The 20,387-nt window shown below is 42.5% G+C and overlaps 1 protein-coding gene across 5 annotated transcripts in view; it reads right to left on the bottom strand.

The window, feature by feature from the left end:
• Window positions 1-20,387, bottom strand: part of LOC132816381 (dedicator of cytokinesis protein 9-like) — a 349,182-nt gene that overhangs the window by 32,060 nt on the left and 296,735 nt on the right. For 4 of the 5 annotated variants that reach the window (XM_060825856.1, XM_060825860.1, XM_060825855.1 and 1 more), the window contains exons 39-45: window positions 18,513-18,628; window positions 17,641-17,778; window positions 17,339-17,521; window positions 13,460-13,573; window positions 12,079-12,294; window positions 9,992-10,049; window positions 2,755-2,861 (exon numbers count right to left, since the gene is read on the bottom strand). In XM_060825856.1, the coding sequence (XP_060681839.1) occupies window positions 2,755-2,861; window positions 9,992-10,049; window positions 12,079-12,294; window positions 13,460-13,573; window positions 17,339-17,521; window positions 17,641-17,778; window positions 18,513-18,628 (932 nt within the window). Of the gene's footprint in view, window positions 1-2,754; window positions 2,862-9,991; window positions 10,050-12,078; window positions 12,295-13,459; window positions 13,574-17,338; window positions 17,522-17,640; window positions 17,779-18,512; window positions 18,629-20,387 lie in introns of those variants that run through there. The other variant, XM_060825858.1, reaches the window with a different exon arrangement.

Below are 20,387 nucleotides of genomic sequence, written 5' to 3'. Positions count from 1 at the left end.
ATAATTACCTCGGAGACATTCAATAGCTTAACATGGCCCATCTCATCCTCCTCCCTTATTTGATGCTGAAATCAGCAATTCAGCTTGGGGAGTGATTCACTGAGCAGGTGATGAATAAGGTGCAAAGTGGGAGTGATGTGGTGTCCCTCATACCTTCCTGAGCAACCGACAGGTCAGCATATCAATCACTGCTGATATAGGGCTCAAGAGGCTAGAATCTTTCCTGGCCTAGGAAAAGCTTCATTGTGTAATAGTCCAATACTGCGGGAGCTGACTCTGGAGGGATCAATGACAAAGGCACTAATTACCAGTAATTCAAGCCCTTTGCAATTTAACTGCCTGCAAGAAGCAAGTTCTATTATAGCAGGCAACATTAGTTATGTTGGCAATGTTCCTATCAATGATTAACTGTTGGTGCTCAATAAGACGTGAACAATCTCTTGCAGGGGCAATGCATTTTTAGAAGGGTTGATAACTATCTTTGCAAATTCAGTACATTCTTATCACTCTGATGTTTGCTTACATTGTACATTTTGCATTTACTGATAATGAGAGAGGCTGAAAGAATATGAGATGCTGGAGATCAGAGTTAAAAAGTGTGGTGCTGGAAAAGCACAGCAGGTCAGGCAGCATCCGCGGAGCAGGAGAGTCAACATTTCCTGCTCCTTGTATGCTGCCTGACCTCCTGTGCTTTTCCAGCGCCACACTTTTTAACTCTGAAAGAATATTATGCCCGAAGTTGAAATTATAATGCTCCAATATTCGCAAATTCCAGTAGCGTATTGAGGGAGCCCTGCACTGCAGAAGGTGCCATCTTTTGAGTGTGACTTTAAAAATCATGGCCTCCTCTTCCCTTGCTGATCAATGCAAATGATATCACTGGATAAGTCTGAACAAAAGGGACTTTTCAAAAATTGAGAGTGTCTTAGAAATTTGAACAACAGGCAAGGCTAGTGGTCTCACAGAGTTATCACATTAGTTCACAAGTGGTTTGCTCCCTGAATAGGATATTGCCGTCAAGCCAACGAAGATGTTTTGCCAACCACACAATGAGCAAAGTGATAAACAAGTTTCAGTGCTGGTGAGATACCAGGCAGATACACAGTACATCTCAAAAACTGGTAGACTGTATCAAACAACATACGCCGCTGACATTTCACAGGGGGACAGCAAACTGTGCTCAGCCAGCCTGTGATTACAAGCCTCAGAAAAGTATATCCATCATTAGAGGTGATTCTGCTAATGGGAAATTAAATAATCCGACTGTGTTCAAAGTTACACCGGAACTCATTTCAAATCATCAGCTAGCCCTGCAGTGTGTTGCACTTGGTCGCAGCTACATACGTAAATACTCAGGAACTTCTTGAAAAACAGGCAAAAGGAATCTGTACAAACATTGCACCTGGAGACAGCAAAACCTGGCTCATGTCTATGCCAACAACGAACCAACTAATCAGCACCTCTTCCCATTTCTGTATGAGATAGTGCCTCTTTATTTTCAGTTCCCTTCAACTCGGTTTCTTGTGTCCTGGTTCTGATTAGTAAAAGACTTCTGGTCTCCTTTTAGCAATGCTTAATTTCTCTCTCATCCAGCATATTTTAAACACAAAATATCTCTGGGCACCAGCACATTTGCTGTTCAGAAACAAAAGTGGAAATTGCTGCAAAAACTCAGCAGGTCTGGCAGCACCTATGGAGAGAAATCAGAGTTAACTTTTCTGGTCAAGGGAACCTGCTTCAGAACTGATGGTAGCTCGGCAAAACGTTTTTTTTTATGCACAAGTGTGGGGAGGGGGTAAGGAATAAACAATAGGGAGGGGAATAGAGCTCAAAGAGAGAGAAGAACATTTGGAGAGACAAAGGCGTGGATAACAGTCAGCCTGGGAGAATGAATGGCTGCTAATGGAGACTATTAGTGCCTAACAGTGGCTGTCTGTAATAGCAGACCATATTTAACAAGGCCTGGTATGTAGGGATTGGGGTAAGGCCATGGGAAATAGTGCCTTAAGCCCTAAAATTGATGAACTCAACATTGAATCCAGAAAGCAGCAGGGTCCCCAAGTGAAAAATGAGGTGCTGCTCCTCCAGCTTGTGTTCAGCTTCACTGGAGCATTGGATCAAGCCCGTGGCGAGAGATGTTGGCCAGGGAGCAATGTGGTGTGTTGTACTGGCAGGCAACTGGAAGCTCAGGGTCTTTTTTTGCAAACAGAACGTAGCAAAGTGGTGACCCAGGTCTACGCCTCATTTCCCCCAAGGAGAGGAGAAATGTGAGCAGTGAATGCAGTAGACTTGATTGAGTGAAGTGTGCTGCTTCACCTGCAAGGTGCACACGGGCCCTTGGCTACTGAGGAGGGAGGAAGTAAATGGGCAGGTGTTACACCTTCTGCGGTTGCAGAGAAAAGGGGGCATGGGGCTGTTGGGAGTGAAGGAGGAAAGGGTGTCCCAGAGGGAGCAGCCCTTTCGGAAGGGAAGGGAATGTGTGTATGGTGGTGGCATCCCACTGGAGATGGCAGAAGTGGTGGCTAATGATCCTCTGGATGTGAATGCAGAACATTATTAATCTGAAATATTACAGCTAAGAGGGGCATGAATTTATTGATACATGACGATAGAATGGAGTGCATCTAAACATTGCTATTATGTAAAAAAAAACAATTCTACAATAAATGTTTCATGAAAACAAGCAGCCCAATAAGTATTCAAAAACTAAAAAGTGCAACATTAAAAGTTGTGGTAATGTCCAGTGTAATTCACCTCATTGTAGTGAACATCTTGCATGCCTACATCTTCCATCATTGCAGCCTCCTCATCTATGTTGGGTGTGATCACCTTAAAGGCTGTGCAGCCTTGTTTAAATATACCTGGAATATAACATGGAAGTATATTAATCTAAATGACTCTTCCTGGTATCATTAATACTTCATGCATCATATTTACATCAGCGTGATAACCTAGAACACCTGATTACCAGAGTTAGCAATGTTTAAGCTGTCCGCTGCACTCTCAGACAGACGTAAACTTTTCTTTTCTCTTTCCTCGGAACGCAGGAAACAAAAACAGGAGTCAAACATTCAGCCTCCAAGCCTGCCCAGTCATTCAAAATGTTACACTGACTTCAATGTAACCCTCCCAAACTATCCTTAAAATTCCAAAGTCTTTAATGTCTGAAAACCGATTGATCTCTGCCTCAAACAGACTTGCTGACAGAGTCCCCAGATGCTCCGGGATAGTGAATTCCAAAGATTCGCCACCCTTGAGAAATAAGAAATTAAAGTTCATCTGAGTACGAACTGGCCTGCCCTTTATGGGTGGCACATGGTACAGTGGTTAGCACTGTTGCTTTAGAGCCTCAGGGACCAGAGTTCAAGTCCAGCCTTGGGGTGGTGTTTGCACATTCGCCCCCTGTCTGTGTGGCTTTCCTTCAGCTGCTCTGGTTACTGTCCAAAGATGTGCAGGTTTGGTGGATTGCCCATGGTAAAATCCCCACGTGAGGTTATGGGGATGGGATGGGTCTGGGTGGTATGTAAGGATGCTGCAGACTCTACGGACAGAATGGTCTCTTTCTGCACCAGAGGGATTCCATTCTGTGATTGTGTCCTCTGTTTCTGGCAGGATCATTCAGGAAAAATGCTTATCTGTAGCCTATCCAACTTTTCCTGATAGTTATGAGTCTATTATCTTCCTGGTACCGGGTAAACAGAATTAGGTGCACATTCCTATTGTGACAACCTCAAGATTACCAACGCTGCAAATTATAAGAGAAAGCTCAGCAAATTAAAGATATTGTACTTTAAGAAAACTCAGAGGGGGAGAAAAGTGTTTAAATTTAGAAATTAATGGATTGGCCACACTGGAGTTTCATTTTGAAGCTTACAAGATGAGTCAGAGCAGAACATCTCATTTGCAAGTTTTACTCTTTCTGAGTTAAATCAATAGGAAATTAAGCATCATTTTGATTCGCGAAATTACCATTTTTTTAAAGGAAATTACCAGTTTAAGGGTAGTTCTAGATGTTTGAACAAAATGTCCTAGGTACAATTTCCACTGATGGTCTTGGTTCAGAAAGCATCAGGTAAATGTTTTTTTTATGTCTTTTATTCCATATACATCAGCAGCTGAGGTACCATGCTAATCCAGCAAAATGGTGCTATGTCACAAACTGAATCACACCATAATAACATTTCTATTCTTAAACAACAGATGTCAGCACAGAAGCAAACAGGTTTGAGTGCATCCATTCCCAGAGTGAAGTTCTATCATCCACAGGAAAATCTGCAGGTAAATGAGTCTAGTGTTTTGTAGAGCTTAGGTAGTCAAACCAATCTGCAGGAGAAAGTGAGGACTGCAGATGCTAGAGATCAGAGTTGAAGAGTGTGGCGCTGGAAAAGCACAGCTGGTCAAGCAGCATCCGAGGAGCAGGAGAGTCAACATTTCGGGCATAAGCTTTTCTTTAGGCTGATGCCTGAAACGTCGACTCTCCTGTTCCTCGGATGCTGTCTGACCAGCTGTGTTTTTTCAGCACCACAGTCTTCCAATCTGCAGGAGAGAACTGCTGAGTAATTTAAAAAAGGAAAATTCTTTCATGAGATGTGGCTGTCACCAACAATTGCCCCTGAACTGAGTACCTTGCCTGATCAGTTAAGAATTAACCACATTGCTGTGGGTCTGGAGTCACGTGTAGGCCAGACCACGGAAGGATAAAAGATTTCCTTCCCTAAAAGGGATCAGCAAACGATATGAGTTTTTACGATAATTGGTGGTGACTTCATGATCACCACTGTGTACAGCAGCTTTCATTTCCAAAATTATTCACTGAATTCAAATGTCACCAACAGTCTATGGCACTGAATGACACAGCGTCGGATGATGTGGAGTCTGTGTGGGTGGAATTGAGGAACCACAAAGGTTAAAAAAAAACATAACTGGAGTTGTGTACAGACTTCCTAACAGTGGTCAGGACCAAGGGCGCAACATGTACCGGGAAATAGAGAAGGCATGTCAGAAAGGCAAGGTCACGGTGATTATGGGAGATTTCAATATGCAGGTGGACTGGGTAAATAATGTTGCCAGTGGATCCAAAGAAAGGGAATTCATGGAATGCTTACAGGATGGCTTTTTGGAGCAGCTTGTCATGGAGGCCAGAATGGAGCAGGCTATTCTGGACCTAGTGCTATGTAATGAACCAGACTTTATAAAAAATCTTAAAGTAAGGGAACACTTAGGAAGTAGCGATCATAATATGGTAGAGTTCAGTCTGCAGTTTGAAAGAGAGAAGGCAAAATCGGATGTAATGGTGTTACAGTTAAATAAAGGTAATTATGAGGGCATGAGAGAAGAACTGACGAAAATAGACTGGAAGCAGAGCCTAGTGGGGAAGACAGTAGAGCAAAAATGGCAGGAGTTTGTGGGTATAATTGAGGACACTGCACAGAGGTTCATCCCCAAGAAAAGAAAGATTATCCGGGGAGGGATTAGACAACCATGGCTGACAAAGGAAGTCAGGAAATGTATTAAAAAAAAGAGATCCTATAAAGTGGCCAAGAGCAGTGGGAAATCAGAAGATTGGGAAGGCTACAAAAACAAACAGAGGATAACAAAGAGAGAAATAAGGAAGGAGAGGATCAAATATGAAGGTAGGTTAGCCAGTAATATTAGAAATGATAGTAAAAGTTTATTTCAATACATAAGAAACAAACGACAGGCAAAAGTAGACATTGGGCCACTTCAAACTGATGCTGGAAGCCTAGTGATGGGAGATAAGGAAATAGCAGGAGAACTTAACAAGTACTTTGCGTCAGTCTTCACAGTGGAAGACATGAGTAATATCCCAACAATTAAAGGGAGTCAGGGGACTGAGTTGAGTATAGTTGCCATTACAAAAGAGAAAGTGTTAGAAAAGCTAAAAGGTCTTAAAATTGATAAATCTCCTGGCCCCGATAGGCTACACCCTAGAGTTCTGAGGGAGGTGGCTGAGGAAATAGCAGAGGCGTTGGTTGAGATCTTTCAAAAGTCACTGGAGTCAGGGAAAGTACCGGGTGATTGGAAGATCGCTGTTGTAATCCCCTTGTTCAAGAAAGGATCAAGACAAAAGATGGAAAATTATAGGCCAATTAGCCTAACCTCAGTTATTGGTAAAATTCTAGAATCCATCATTAAGGATGAGGTTTCTAAATTCTTGGAAGAGCAGGGTCGGATTAGAACAAGTCAACATGGATTTAGTAAGGGGAGGTCGTGCCTGACAAACCTGTTGGAATCCTTTGAAGAGGTGACAAGTGGGTTAGACCAGGGAAACCTAGTGGATGTGGTCTATCTAGACTTCCAAAAGGCCTTTGATAAGGTGCCACACGGGAGGCTGCTGAGCAAGGTGAGGGCCCATGGTGTTCGAAGTGAGCTACTGGTATGGATTGAGGATTGGCTGTCTGACAGAAGGCAGAGAGTTGGGATAAAAGGTTCTTTTTCAGAATGGCAGCCGGTGACAAGCGGTGTCCCGCAGGGTTCAGTGTTGGGGCCGCAGCTGTTCACATTATATATTAATGATTTGGATGAAGGGACTGGGGGCATTCTAGCGAAGTTTGCCGATGATACAAAGTTAGGTGGACAGGCAGGTAGTACTGAGGAAGTGGAGAGGCTGCAGAAGGATCTAGACAGTTTGGGAGAGTGGTCCAGGAAACGGCTGATGGAATGCGAGGTCTTACATTTTGGAAAAAAGAATACAAGCATGGACTACTTTCTAAATGGTGAGAAAATTCATAAAGCCAAAGTACAAAGGGATCTGGGAGTGCTAGTCGAGGATTCTCTAAAGGTAAACATGCAGGTAGCGTCCATGATTAAGAAAGCGAATGCAATGTTGTCATTTATCTCAAGAGGGTTGGAATATAAAAGCACCGTTGTGCTACTGAGACTTTATAAAGCTCTGGTTAGGCCCCATTTGGAGTACTGTGTCCAGTTTTGGTCCCCACACCTCAGGAAGGACATACTGGCACTGGAGTGTGTCCAGCGGAGATTCACATGGATGATCCCTGGAATGGTAGGTCTAACATATGAGCAACGGCTGAGGATCCTGGGATGGTATTCATTGGAGTTTAGAAGATTAAGGGGAGATCTAATAGAAACTTACAAGATAATACATGGCTTGGAAAGGGTGGATGCTAGGAAATTGTTTCCGTTAGGCGAGGAGACTAGGACCCGTGGACACAGCCTTAAAAATAGAGGGGGTCAATTCAGAACAGAAATGCAGAGACATTTCTTCAGCTAGAGAGTGGTGGGCCTGTGGAATTCATTGCCGCAGAGTGCAGTGGAGGCTTGGACGCTAAATGTCTTCAAGGCAGAGATTGATAAATTCTTGATGTCACAAGAAATTAAGGGCTACAGGGAGAATGCTGGTAAGTGGAGCTGAAATGCCCATCAGCCATGATTGAATGGCGGAGTGGACTCGATGGGCCGAATGGCCTTACTTCCACTCCTATGTCTTATGGTCTTTGAACCCATGTCCCCATTATGTTGGACCTTTGGTTTACTGGAGCAGTATCATTATAACTCCACCATCACCTGTCCTTAATCTCCTACCAAAATGTGGCATTATAAGCAAATACTGCAAGGAACATGTTGGAATTATTTAACGTAAAAGTCAACAGGTATAGAAGATTAGTCAGAAATGTCTGAATTTATACAAGATGTGAAGACAAGCTGAACGAAATATAATTTATAGATCTTGATGAAGTTGTATCGACATTATTTCACTAGGCTGATAGCTTACTTCCAGAATGTTTTTCTCATTCATTCTTGGGATGTGAGCACTGCTCACAAGGCCAGAACGTATTGCCCATCCTTAACTGTTTTGGAGAAAATGATGGTGAGCTGTCTTCCCCATGCTGTTCTAAGGGTACACCCACAACGTCTTCAGCATTGGTACAACATAGCAGCATGCTGTGTCATTGCAGAGGGCAGTTAACAATAAGTCACATTGTTTTGGATTAGCCTCCCCTGTAGGCCAAACAGGATAAGGAGAGCAGATTAACTCCCCTAAAGCATTATATTGAACCAATTCGTCAGCTGAATAACGAGACCAGCATTTTATACCAGATTTGGGATTTAATGTTTCCAGATCTGAGGCGCCAGACCTCTCAGATATGGTGCAGCAGCATAACCACAATGCTGTCATTGCACTGATCTGATGAAGGAGGATTGTTACAGCTGCAGGAGTAGAAGAGGGCCTCAGTCACTCATTGGGGCCTGTTACTCAATTCATTGAGGTCCTGGCCAGTCCTTAGTGCACTCCAAAAAAGTCCTGGCTGATCCATACCGCACTCCAATAGGGTCCCAACCGGTCCACATCCTTTCAGATCTTCCCCTTGATATTGCTCAATTCTGCCAACTAACAAAAATCAAACTCAAAGGAGAAGGCAGGCTAAATGGAAACAAACATAGAGATTGCTGGAAAAGCTCAGCAGGTCTGGCAGCATTCTGTGGAGAGAAATCAGAGTTAACATTTCCAATCCAGAACTGTTCCGAAGAAGGGTCACTGGACCCAAAACGCTAACTCTGATTTCTCTCTGCAGGTCCTGTCAGACCTGTTGAGCTTTTCCAGGAATCTCTATTTTTGTTTTGATTACAGCATCCACAATTCCTTCAATTTTTATGCAGATCAAACGGAATTGTGGAACAAACTTATTCTGGGTTCTTGCTTATAAAAAGCGTTTCTTTGATATAAAAGGAAAATCCAAACTGAAGTTTTTATCTGACTAATCTTCCAACTATCAGGAAGTTCTTATCCACAAGGACATATTCGTCTGTTAGAGAGCACTCTCACAACCTGCTCAGGTTATTAAGTATTTCTTCATTTTATGTTGCTGTACTTTGCTACATGGACATTTCAACAGGAGATTGCACTCCATTAATAGGAATCTTTGACCTCTCCACTCACTAACAACTCTGGATAATCAGGCCAAATGCAAACTTCAACAGACATGGGGCTGCGAGAATGTGCATTGTTCAACATTTAGTTTGGTGTGGGGGAATGTGGTCTGCAAAAGAAAACGATGAGATTTATTTGCTTAAACCTTCAGGATTCGAGGGATAATTAGGCTTCTGACAACATCTAAACCAGTAATCAGTTTCCACGCTGTTTGCATTTGCAAACACAGAACACACAATGGCTGAATTCTGGTCTCAGCTTCATCTTATGCCCCTTTTTAAAAATCAATGACAGGATGTGGGCATTGCTGGCTATGTCAGCATTTATTGCCCTTCCCTAATTGCCCATAGCACAATTAAGAATCAACCACATTGTTGTGGGTCTGGAGTCACATATAGGCCAGACCAGGTAAGGACAGCAGCTTCCTTCCCGACAGGAAATGAGCGAACCAGATGGGATTTTCCAACAATTGACAATGGATTCATGATCACCATTGGACTCCCAATTCCAGAGTTTTGTTGAATTCAATTCCTGCCATCTGCAGTGGTGGGATTCAACCTTAGGTCCCCAGAACATTACTGGGCTCTCTGGATTAACATTCCAGCAATAAAACCACTAGGCCATCACCTCCCCAGCCTCAGGTTCTACCACACCAAAGACAACCAGTCCTTGAGATGCTGAAGAGTAAGTCATTGCTCAATGGGCAGCACTGTCACCTCGAACCCAAAGCAGCATTGTTCAAGTCCCACCGCAGAGGCTCAAGGCCAAATTTCAGACTGGCACTTCCAGGGAATACTACACTTGGGCTGCACTGTTGGAGGAGGCGACCTTTAGATGAAACAATTAAACTGAGGTTCCGCATGCCCTCCCAGGCGATCCCACAGCACTAAAGATCAGCTGAGGGACGTTTCCTACATTTCAGATGCAATTCATTGGCTGAAAAGTATTTTGCAAAGCCCAAGGTCATAAGCTATGCAGAAGGTAAGTTCTTTCTTCTATTTTTTAAACAAAGGGACCAAAGACTGACTGAAAGTACCCCATCAACACCACGTCAATGGAACCAAGTGTTGATCCTACCTTTCCTCCTGAGATATTCAGCCACAAGTGCTGCCACATGAACATAGCACATTGCTGCCTGTAAACAAGATAAAGAGCAGAAATTAGCATACATAAATTAAAAGGGCATTTTGGAAAATAAATGACTGAAAGAATAACAATAGAATAACTTGCTGCAACTGTGCTAATAATTAATAAGCAATAACTACTGGTAACAGCTCTAAGATCATATTTCTGTGCATGTGACGGGGAAAGAGCTTTGTTAAGGGATGCGCTTCTGATATTGGTCTTCAACATCCAAAACCAGCATCCAAACTCTGGACACCTACTCACTCACCAAAGGAGGTAAAAGTGAAAGATCCCCCATGATGCCCCATGGCTGCAGTCTCTCTCTCCAGCAGGCAGATCTGGGAATGACTGTGTCAACAATGGCTGTCTGTTGTGATTGGTTAGGTCTCCACAACTTCAGTACTCACTATACATCAATCACATATTATTCCCTGCTCACCTCTAAGGAGGTCAAAGCCTATATTTGCTCACGCTACATTTGGGTTAATGGGAATAATTGTACAATTGAACTGGAAAAGTGATGGGTTGTCAATGCTAGCAGTTAGTTAACTAATTCTTGGGCACAGGAAGAGGCTGAAGCAGAGAAGTTGCCACACCCCCAATTATCGGACATTGGCATTCAACTTGGGAGAACCCAATTCATACAGATGAATCATGGGATGGTTACTGAACAGGAGGAGACCACTTGGCCTGAAGACCCTATGCTGGCTCTGTGCAAAAGCAACTCAGCTAGTCATACTTCTGTTGCTCTTTGTATGGAATTTTTCTCTCTTCAGATGCTCATCCAATTCCCTTTTGGAAAGCCATGGTTGAGTCCGCTTTCACTACTGCATTCTCAAGCCAGTGCATTCTAGGTCTTAGCCACTTGCTACGTAAAGATATTCCCTCGCATTGCTTTCAGTTCTTTTGCTCTTTAATTAATAATTTAGTCCGTAGCCACCCACACCCCCCAGTGCAGAAGACAACAGCTTCTCTCCACTTGTGGTTTTGAAAACCTCAAACATCCTAATCCTTCCCTTGTAAATTGAAAATTAAAAATAAAATTAATTTGTCCAAAAGTAAAAATCAATACGAGCCCCTGCATCAGCATTAAGATCAGGAAGACTCTACTTATGAAGAAAACTCCTTTTCATAATCTTGAGGAGTGCTTAACATATTATGATGCACATTATGAGCTGGGATTGAGTGGTAAATGCTCTCAGAAGGATGTGGGTTCAAGTACCACAGAGGCTTGAGGACATAATGCAGGCTGACACTCCAAAGCAGCAGTGACTGAGATCGACACTGTGTAAGTTGCCCTCTTTTAAACAAACCCACATCCGCCCTTTCAAAACGGACAGAGAAGATCCCCATGGCCATTATTTCCAAAGGAGGGCAGGAGAGCTCCCCCTTGTGTCCTGGTTAATATCCATCCTGTAAGCAGTCACTTTTCTCCTGTATAAAATGATGCCATTTTTCGCATTTCTGACAGTGGGATCTTGCTGTGCACAAACAGGATGTTGTAATTTCCACAACTGCACCACATCAAAAGTACTTAGCTGCTGGGAAAACACTCAGAGTATCCTGAGGTTTGAAATATACTGCAGAAATGCAAGTTTTAAAAAGAAAAATAGCAAGACAAACCTCCCAACCTCCTCCGCTCCAGTGAAAGAAATCCCAGCCTATCCCACCTTTCTCCATAACTCAAAACCTTTCACAACCAGCAACATCCGAGCAAATCTTGGATTTCAAGATTGCAGGTGTGTTTTTAAGGTCTCAGGAGAGAGATTTAAAAATGACATTTGGGGCAATTTTGTTTTTTTTTAAAACACAGAGGGTGACTCACGTGTGAAATGAACTTCCCGAGGAAGTGGTGGATGTGGGCACAGTTACAACATTTAAAGATAAGGACATGAACAGCAAATGCTAGGAGGGATATGGGCCAAGTGCAGGCAGGTGAGACTGGTTTCGTTTGGGATTATGTTCAGCATGGACTGGTTGGAGGAAAGGGTCCGTTTCCCTGCTGTGTGACCCTATAACAGTGGTCTGGTTAACATTACCTCAGATAAATCACCATTCTTCATGTGGATCTTTGCCATGCTGTCCAACCAGGTTTTCCTCAGCTCTGGGGTGCTGGCGTAGGACTTTGCCAAACTATATTGAAGATCCACGAGCATTTCCGGATCATTCTCATGCTCTTTCATTTGAGCTGTAGCCATGAGCACCGTGCGAATACGCTTCATCAAATCTTTCACTTCAGACGGAAATGCAGTCGCCTGTAACCCCAAGGCACACATTTACAGGGAATTCTAACAATCCTGAAGACTCGGAATTACTTGCTAGAGCACTCACATTTCTTTTTAAAAGAGATACCATTTTCTTTCGATGGGGTGGGGGGGGGGCTCAACATGTTGCTGAGAAGAGATGGAGGGGTTTTGAGAAATCCGTGGGGATGACTGAAGGTAACAGGGTGTAATATTCATACCTGAAAATGTGTTGCTGGTTAAAGCACAGCAGGTTAGGCAGCATCCAAGGAACAGGAAATTCGACGTTTTGGGCATAAGCCCTTCATCAGGATGAAGGGCTTATGCCCGAAATGTCGAATTTCCTGTTCCTTGGATGCTGCCTAACCTGCTGTGCTTTAACCAGCAACACATTTTCAGCTCTGATCTCCAGCATCTGCAGACCTCATTTTTTACCCGTAATATTCATACCGCCTCCCCCTCTGCAGTGTGAATGTCGACTGTCATGGCAAGCAGTCTCAAGCACATTCTGTTGGCACCTCTAAGGCAGTGAACACTTCCAGTTGTTTTACTGAACTGATTTATTTAATGGAAGGTCAGGTTTATCTCTTTCACAGTGGATTGCACCCCATTGTGTGTGTGTGTGTGTGTGTGTGTGTGTGTGTGTGTGTTCTCTGCACGTGGTTGCCAGCAGGAAGTAAGGGGATAGCAGGTGTGAATTTAAACGTTTTTCCCTCATTTCTCAACTGCTGGGTCTGATGAAGGGGAACATCAAGACTTGAGTGAACTCCAGTTTAACATCAAACCTAATGAATGACGAGTTGGCTAAAGGAAGACCCTTGAAAAGCAACCAACAGTCAGTAACTATTAAAAAATACAAAGGGCAATGGTAAGAATGTAGACTTAACTGTCCCCCATGTCTAGAGACAAGAGGCAGACAGAGCACACAGCTCTGACTTTTCAAATCTTACCACCCGCCTTAAGCATGTGAGAAGGACTTGCACATTGTTAACCAGCACATTTTACCATGTTGTGAATGCATCTTCTGTGACCCCCACAGTAAATCCTGGAGTGGGACTTCAGCGCCAGAGGTTGGACACTATGCACTGCACCACGAAGTGTCCGATTGTGGGAGCACAGAGGAAAAGATGTTACCACAGCAATCAGTCACAGAATGAAACATCTGAAAGCTGCTCACCTTTACGGCTCGGTCACAGTTGGCACAATTGTTAATAATAGCCAACGACTGCTGAAATCTGGTCCCTCCGATTCCAACCACATCCGCTATTAACTGACTCACTGCGATGATCACCTGCAGGAGGCAACTGAATTACTTAGATTACCAAAGAAACTAAAAAAAAACCTTCTGCTCTCAAAAGTCTCATTACATCCCTCTTCATCTCAATCTATATATCAGTGTATCCATCTGCTGCTTTCCCCCTCATCTGTTCATCAAACCCCCCCCCTTTAAATCTCAACCAATGACTCACTTAAAAAATATGCCATTTTTGATAAACGGATCCCAAGCCAAATGGCGACATATGGGATGAGATACACACCCTTTCCCTGATGGTTCGTTTACTCAGAGAATGCAGCTTTGCCTATTTCAGTCCCCTACCTATTAGTTCAGTGTCTTTACTGTCCTTCTTTATGCTGCTCTCCAGCACTATGACCAAGGTCCACCTTCCCATAGGGAAACTACTTGTTTAAAATCAGCCTGTTCAGAAATGTCGTTACATAACTCTAGCACAGGTGGGACTTGAACCTGGGTCTCCTGGTCTGAGGCAGGATCACTACCGTTCTGCCACAAAAAACCCAATTCTGTCCTTCTGTATATTTCTTTTCATATCCACAAGTACTCCCCCTCTTCAGATCACCAGTGGTATTTTTTCATCTATCAGCTACCACCACTATTACTTTTCCAATTGTTTATAGAGTCATAGAGTCAAAGAGATGTACAGCATGGAAACAGACCCTTCAGTCCAACCCGTCCATGCCAACCAGATATCCCAACCCTATCTATTCCCACCTGCCAGCACCCAGCCCATATCTCTCCAAACCCTTCCTATTCATATACCCATCCAAATGCCTCTTAAATGTTGCAATTGTACCAGCCTCCTCTGGCATACACGTACTACCCTCTTAGTTGACACAAAAGCCCATTAAATGCAGTGCAGACCATCAGAGGTAAGGGGGAAGGTGGAGGGGGCTAAATAGAGTTGGAAGGGTGTCCTCTTTATGCTGCTTTGGAAACCAATTAAACCCAATAGCCAAATTAACAAAAGGGGCATTGCCAAAAAAACAAATATTCCACCAAAACTTTTCAAATTTTAATTTATAACAACATTTTGGGCCTCACAATGAACTGTGGAAGGCCTAAAAAATATCAGGGGGCACCACATGCTCCCTTGCTAGGGGTCGTCAGTCTTCACAATCATTTGAAAACCATTGTGTAATGAAACCAATTAAATGAAATAATAACTGTACTAAATGCAATAAAATTCAAAATGTTAAAGGAAATGACGAACTAGATTAAAATGTTGCTGCCAAGGTCTATCGGAATTCCAGGCCCTTTAAGGCTCACTGGTGACAGAAAGGCCCGAAATGACAGGTGGATGCTGCAGGCCACTCTCTAAAGAGAACACTTTTCATATAAATGTTTAGCAAATATTTTCTAATCAATCTGTCCAGAGATGTTATGACACACCTCTGAAGCAGGTGGGACTTGAACCAGGGAACTATTAGCCCAGCAGCAGGGACACTACTACTGCAGTCTTTGTAAGAGCCCTTATTTAATTTTAAATTTTTTAAAAAGGTTGATTTTTCAAAATCAACTTGTTCAGAGCTGTTATTACACACCTCTGGAGCTGGTGGGAATTCAACCCAGGTCTCCTGGCTCAGTGGTGGTGACACTACCACTGAAACAGAAAGCCGAGAGTTAGTGAGTGACATAAAGCCCTTGTTAAGTGCCATTAGCCTTTTTACTACATTAAATACTCACTGTTTAATTAAGGTTTTGGCATCTTTTCCAAATTTCTATTAAATTGAACATATCTGTCCCAAGTACTGCCAGTAATGAGGTGCTAACATTTTCTCACTTTTCTGCTCAATAAGTGGTCACTGCCAATTTTACTAAACTGCAGCTGGATTAGGCCTTCCATCAATTCCTACCAAAGTTCTAAAAAAAACGTTGCTGTTTCTTCCTGAACACAATTAATACATCAGGAGTTAGTCTATTTCAGCTGTGAGGAAATGGAGGGGATTGGATGCAATGTTTTACATCTTATCCAATTTTTCTTCTCAACTAGAACAATAAATAGTTTCAGGTTGGTATCAAATTAGTGTTGTACTTAATGCCATGGGTTTCCTGTCAGAAGGGCTAGTTAAATTTCACGCAATGTCCCTCTGCAGCTGGTCAAGTGGTGGAATTAGGGTGTGAAATAATTTCAAATTCTAGACATTGGTAGTCAATGTTATGCTGCTCCAGATGAAATACAGAATGACGAGATGACAAGTATAATCTACCCCGTCTACTTTGTATGATCTGCCCCCGGGCTCTGAGCAGCTTGCTCTAAGCTGCATTATTTACATTACTCAGGTTGAATGATCTCATCTGAACAGTCACTGCAACATTCTATTACTCATGCCTTGTGGTTTTGTTGAATTGCCCGGGGGTCTGGGGATCCTATTGTTCCCCGGTGTCTTCATCAAGGTAATACCTAATCAATTTGCCAACCAATTCTCCTCTAGAATAAACTGATGTAATCATTTGAAATTTGACATTCTCGCATTTATCCTGATGTTTGCAGGGTGAAAAGTTTTGGCAACGTGCCTTCCCTTTACAGCAAGACCAGGAGACGTTTCGCCCTTCTTTCCAAATTCCATAGACCAATATTCAAATTTCCAAGGCAACTGGGTTAATTTTTCTTTGTTTTTGGATGGTCAATATGGAGCCAAATCAAGTGGAGTTTGGCAGTGAGGAAGCTTCCTGTCCAAGTCTTTACAAAACATTGTGAGCTTTTCATCCCCACAGCTTAAATTGGATGTGAGCCCAGGTCAAAAGGTGGAAGAACAGTGTGTTCATATATCCTCGCCACTCTGTCTCCCTAAAAGTTCTTTTTGAACTTAAACAGAGTGTACCTTATTGCATTTTGTTTTAAATAGCTACAAGATCAAAAACATGACAAAGAAAGAGAGACGATTCAATGAACTGCAACAAAAGGCTCTATCAGTTTTCAAATGTCACAGCTGCACCAATTCTTGCAGTAACATCAAGGCTTTAGTGAAAGGAAACGATTCTTATGGCAGTTCCCATCGCCTGACACGTACTCTAACACCACCAAGACATGTGGAGTGTTCGCCTCACTGTTAGAATCGCACATCCATTTGGCTCAAGATAAAACCTTGGGAAATTATTGGAGCAAAACCCAGTCCCCTGCTGCACAAAGTACTGGAGTGTGAGACACACGAGCATAGAGTTTCGCTGAGGACATACCCATCAAAGTGAGTAGCTTTAAAAGTAGACCTTGGCTATTAAACAAAAACCCTTCATAATAGAATATTTTAGAAATGATTAAGTTTCCTTTGGGAACACAGTTAAGACTAGTTAAAAGAAACTGTTCTCACTGGATGATAGACGTAACATTAATAACACCAAAAAACACCAACTGAAAAAGTGTTTCACAATCCCTCAGATCAAAACAAAGCCTCAATTTTTCCAAATAAATAAATCCTAACTTTTCAAAAACTCAAGAAATCAGTTTTGTAACATTTCCAAACTTGAGAATGACACATCACTGAATTCTATATAAAATATCCTATTTGAAATTACAATGGGAAGCAAGCTAGAGCTGGCAATGTTCAAGATTCAAAGATATGTTTCAACCATCTACAGAACAGCAATGAATCTCCCACAGGCTCTTTGAGAGAGCAATCTCATTCATTTTACGTCCTCTTGCTCTTTGTCGGTATTCCTGCAATTTTTTTTTTGTTCTCCTTGAAATCTCTGCTCAATTTTCGTTTCAAAGCCATTACTAAATCTGCTTTCCTTGGTCTTTCTTTTTCCCAAAGCACTGACCTGTAGATGTGTCCTCACAAAGGATTTCCTCCCTGTCCACTCAAAATTGTTCCTCATTAAGAAATAAAGGAGAGTGGATGCATCCCCCCGGATGGTGCTCAACTTAGAGTTACAGCACTTCAAAATCTCGTAGCACATTGTGGCACACATGTCGGCTCTGCCTTCGAAGAACGTGGATGGAAACTGAAAAATAAGACACCCCAGTAATGGGCTTTTAAAGGAAAACACGGACAAACTACGAGAATTATAAAAATTTCTACTAAAGACAAAACAAAAGATTTAAAATGGACTGATATCGGTACCTTGTAGACAAGATTCCTCAGAGCTGCAAAGACATACTTCAAGGCCATTTCTGACTGATTGATTTGGACAAAGCAGAGGAGAACATTGAAAACTTTCTTCATCAGGGGGTTGTGTCCATTATCAGAAAGCAGCTGACCCTAGAGAGGACGGTACGTAAAATACGTCAACTTTATGTCAGTCAGTCAGTCAGAATGGCATCAACAAGTTACAATGTATTCACACAGTACAGCAACAGATAATTCCACCGAATAGATCCATGTTCTACTCCAGCTTCATCCCACCCCTTTTCATTTCACGTTATCATAATGTTACAGAGTCATAGACCTTTCATTCCATTTTCATTCAGATCTTCATATCACTTTCCCTTTATTGTATTCTATTCAACTCATCAATGTCTTGACAATAAATCAAAGACACCAGGGAGCTTCCACTGAGCACTTCAGTGGTTTTTTTTTGGTTTACATTTCAAATTTTCAGCTCTCTCACTTCTATTTAAACCCCATAACACCTTATTTAAAAAAGTAAATGGAATTCAGCATTTCAGACCAATCAAAAATTGTATTTACCTTTGTACATGAGACATTTATATTTATAGAATCAAGGGAAAGCTGGCTAAACACGAGACAGAAATGAACCAAAGGATAACTGATAGGGTAAGATGCAGTCGAGTGGGAAGAGATTCAAATGGAACATCAATGCTGGAGTAGACCAAATGGGGTTGAATGGCCTGTTTCTGTGCTATAATTGAAAAGAGGTGGGGGGATTGATAGCTGGGGTCTGTTTCCTTGTACTGTTGGCAGGTGAGACCAGAAAATGCAAAGACCCGTTGCAAATGAACAAACTAAATTCCATGACATTTGAATGATCATACCTTAAAAACATGGGTGAATAAACTCATCATATCCAGAACAGTGAGACACACTTCAGTTGCAATGTTGGCCTCGACGAGTGACTGATGCAAGACATCGGCATCGGTATGGCCGTAGCCTAATTAAAGATAGCAAGACGTTACCACTTCCGACACCATTCAATACAAATTACCTAACTAAGATATTTAACTGACCCATAAAGGCTTTATGCTAGATCTGAACTCTAAATAAGATAACGGTTTGTACAATTATGCTGATTTGAAGATATTTTCTTTACTATGCTTATTCCACCTTTAGCATATTCAGTGACCCCGCTACAGGAGATAAGGGCAGAACTAGACCATTCGGCCCATTGGGTTTGCTCTGCCATTCCACCGCAGCCGCCGGTTCTCCACCAGCTTCTGAGGCCAAGTGTTCAAAGTCGCACAACAGTCCGAGGAAAACAACTTCCTTAAAGGGAAACGTGTGACCTCCCCCCCCCGCCACAACTAATTTTAAACTGTGCTCCCCTGACTTCTCACACCCAGTTCTGTACTCTTCCACACAAGTAAACTTCATTTCCACAACCACTTTGTCAAGACCGTTCAGGATCTTTTACACTTCAATCAAATCACCTCTCACTTTCCTAAACTGTGGTGAAACAAGCCCAGCCTGTCCAACCTTCCCTCATAAGATGGCCTGCTCATTCCATGCATCAATCTCCTCCCATGATGGTCAGCAAAGCCTTCCGTTTCTGTCTCCCTTTTGTATCTAATGAATGTTCACTTCAGTATGTCTGTTATTCACCGTAACCACTCTGTGTGTTGCAGAGTTTTGTATCTAAAACACACTCAATGTAGACATGATCACCCGAATGCCCTGTTGGATTTAGCTTAAGTAGAATTACTCTGAGTTAGGTCTGGCTCATGAGTGCTAAGACCAAAATTATAAGCATCTCTGGGAGTTCACCTCTCATCCTGCACTTTTCCTTATAATACAGCCATAGCATTTTCAGTCTTTTAGTTATAGAGTCATACAACATGGAAACAGGCCCTTCGGCCCAACTCATTCATGTCAACCTCTTTCCGAAACTGAATTAGTCCCATTTGCCTCCTCTTTTGGAGTACTGTATCCCTTCCTGGTCGCCCTATTACAGGAAATAAATTATTAAGTTGGAGAGGGATCAAAGATTTACCTGGACATTGCCAATACTTGAGTTATAAGGAGAGGCTGGATAGGTTGCAACTTTTTTCACTGGAGTGTAGAAGGTTGAGGGGTCGCCAGACAGATATTTTTAAGGGCATGAGGGGCATAGGTAAGGTGAATAGCAAAGGTCTTTTCACTAGGATGGGGGCAGTTCAAAATTAGGGGGCATACTTTTAAAGGTGAGAGGAGGAAGACTTAAAAGGGTCCTGAGGGGCAATGTTTTTACACAGAGGGTGTTTCATATGCGGAAAGAACTATCGAAGCAAGTGGGAGTTGCAGGCACATTTACAACACTTAAAAGACATTTGAACAGTTCCATGAATCAGATAGGTTTAGAGGGATATGGGCCAAACGCAGTCAAGTGGGACTTGTTTTGTTTGGGAAGCTAGTTTGGCTTGCACAAGTTGGACCAAAGGGTCTGTTTCCGGGCTGTACGACTCTACAATCTTGCAGATAGCGGGGCAGGGACAAGGGGTCATATGGCCTACCCCTGCTCCCATTTCTTACGAATTCACTTCACAAGCCTTCCTCATTCTACATCTCAGCATCCCTTTCAGATGCTGCTTAAAACATGCCTTGTAACTTGATATGCTGTTTCTCTCTGTGGCTTGGTGCCAAATCTTGTCTGATTAGTGTGGGATGTTATTTTATGGTGTTAAAGACACTACATAAATTACAGCTGTTGTTGCAAA

The sequence above is a fragment of the Hemiscyllium ocellatum genome, chromosome 6 (genome assembly GCF_020745735.1).
Source record: "Hemiscyllium ocellatum isolate sHemOce1 chromosome 6, sHemOce1.pat.X.cur, whole genome shotgun sequence".
NCBI classification, from domain to species: domain Eukaryota; kingdom Metazoa; phylum Chordata; class Chondrichthyes; order Orectolobiformes; family Hemiscylliidae; genus Hemiscyllium; species Hemiscyllium ocellatum.
The sequence above is the reverse complement of the archived record's forward strand: the minus strand, read 5'-3'. Positions and strand labels throughout refer to the sequence as shown.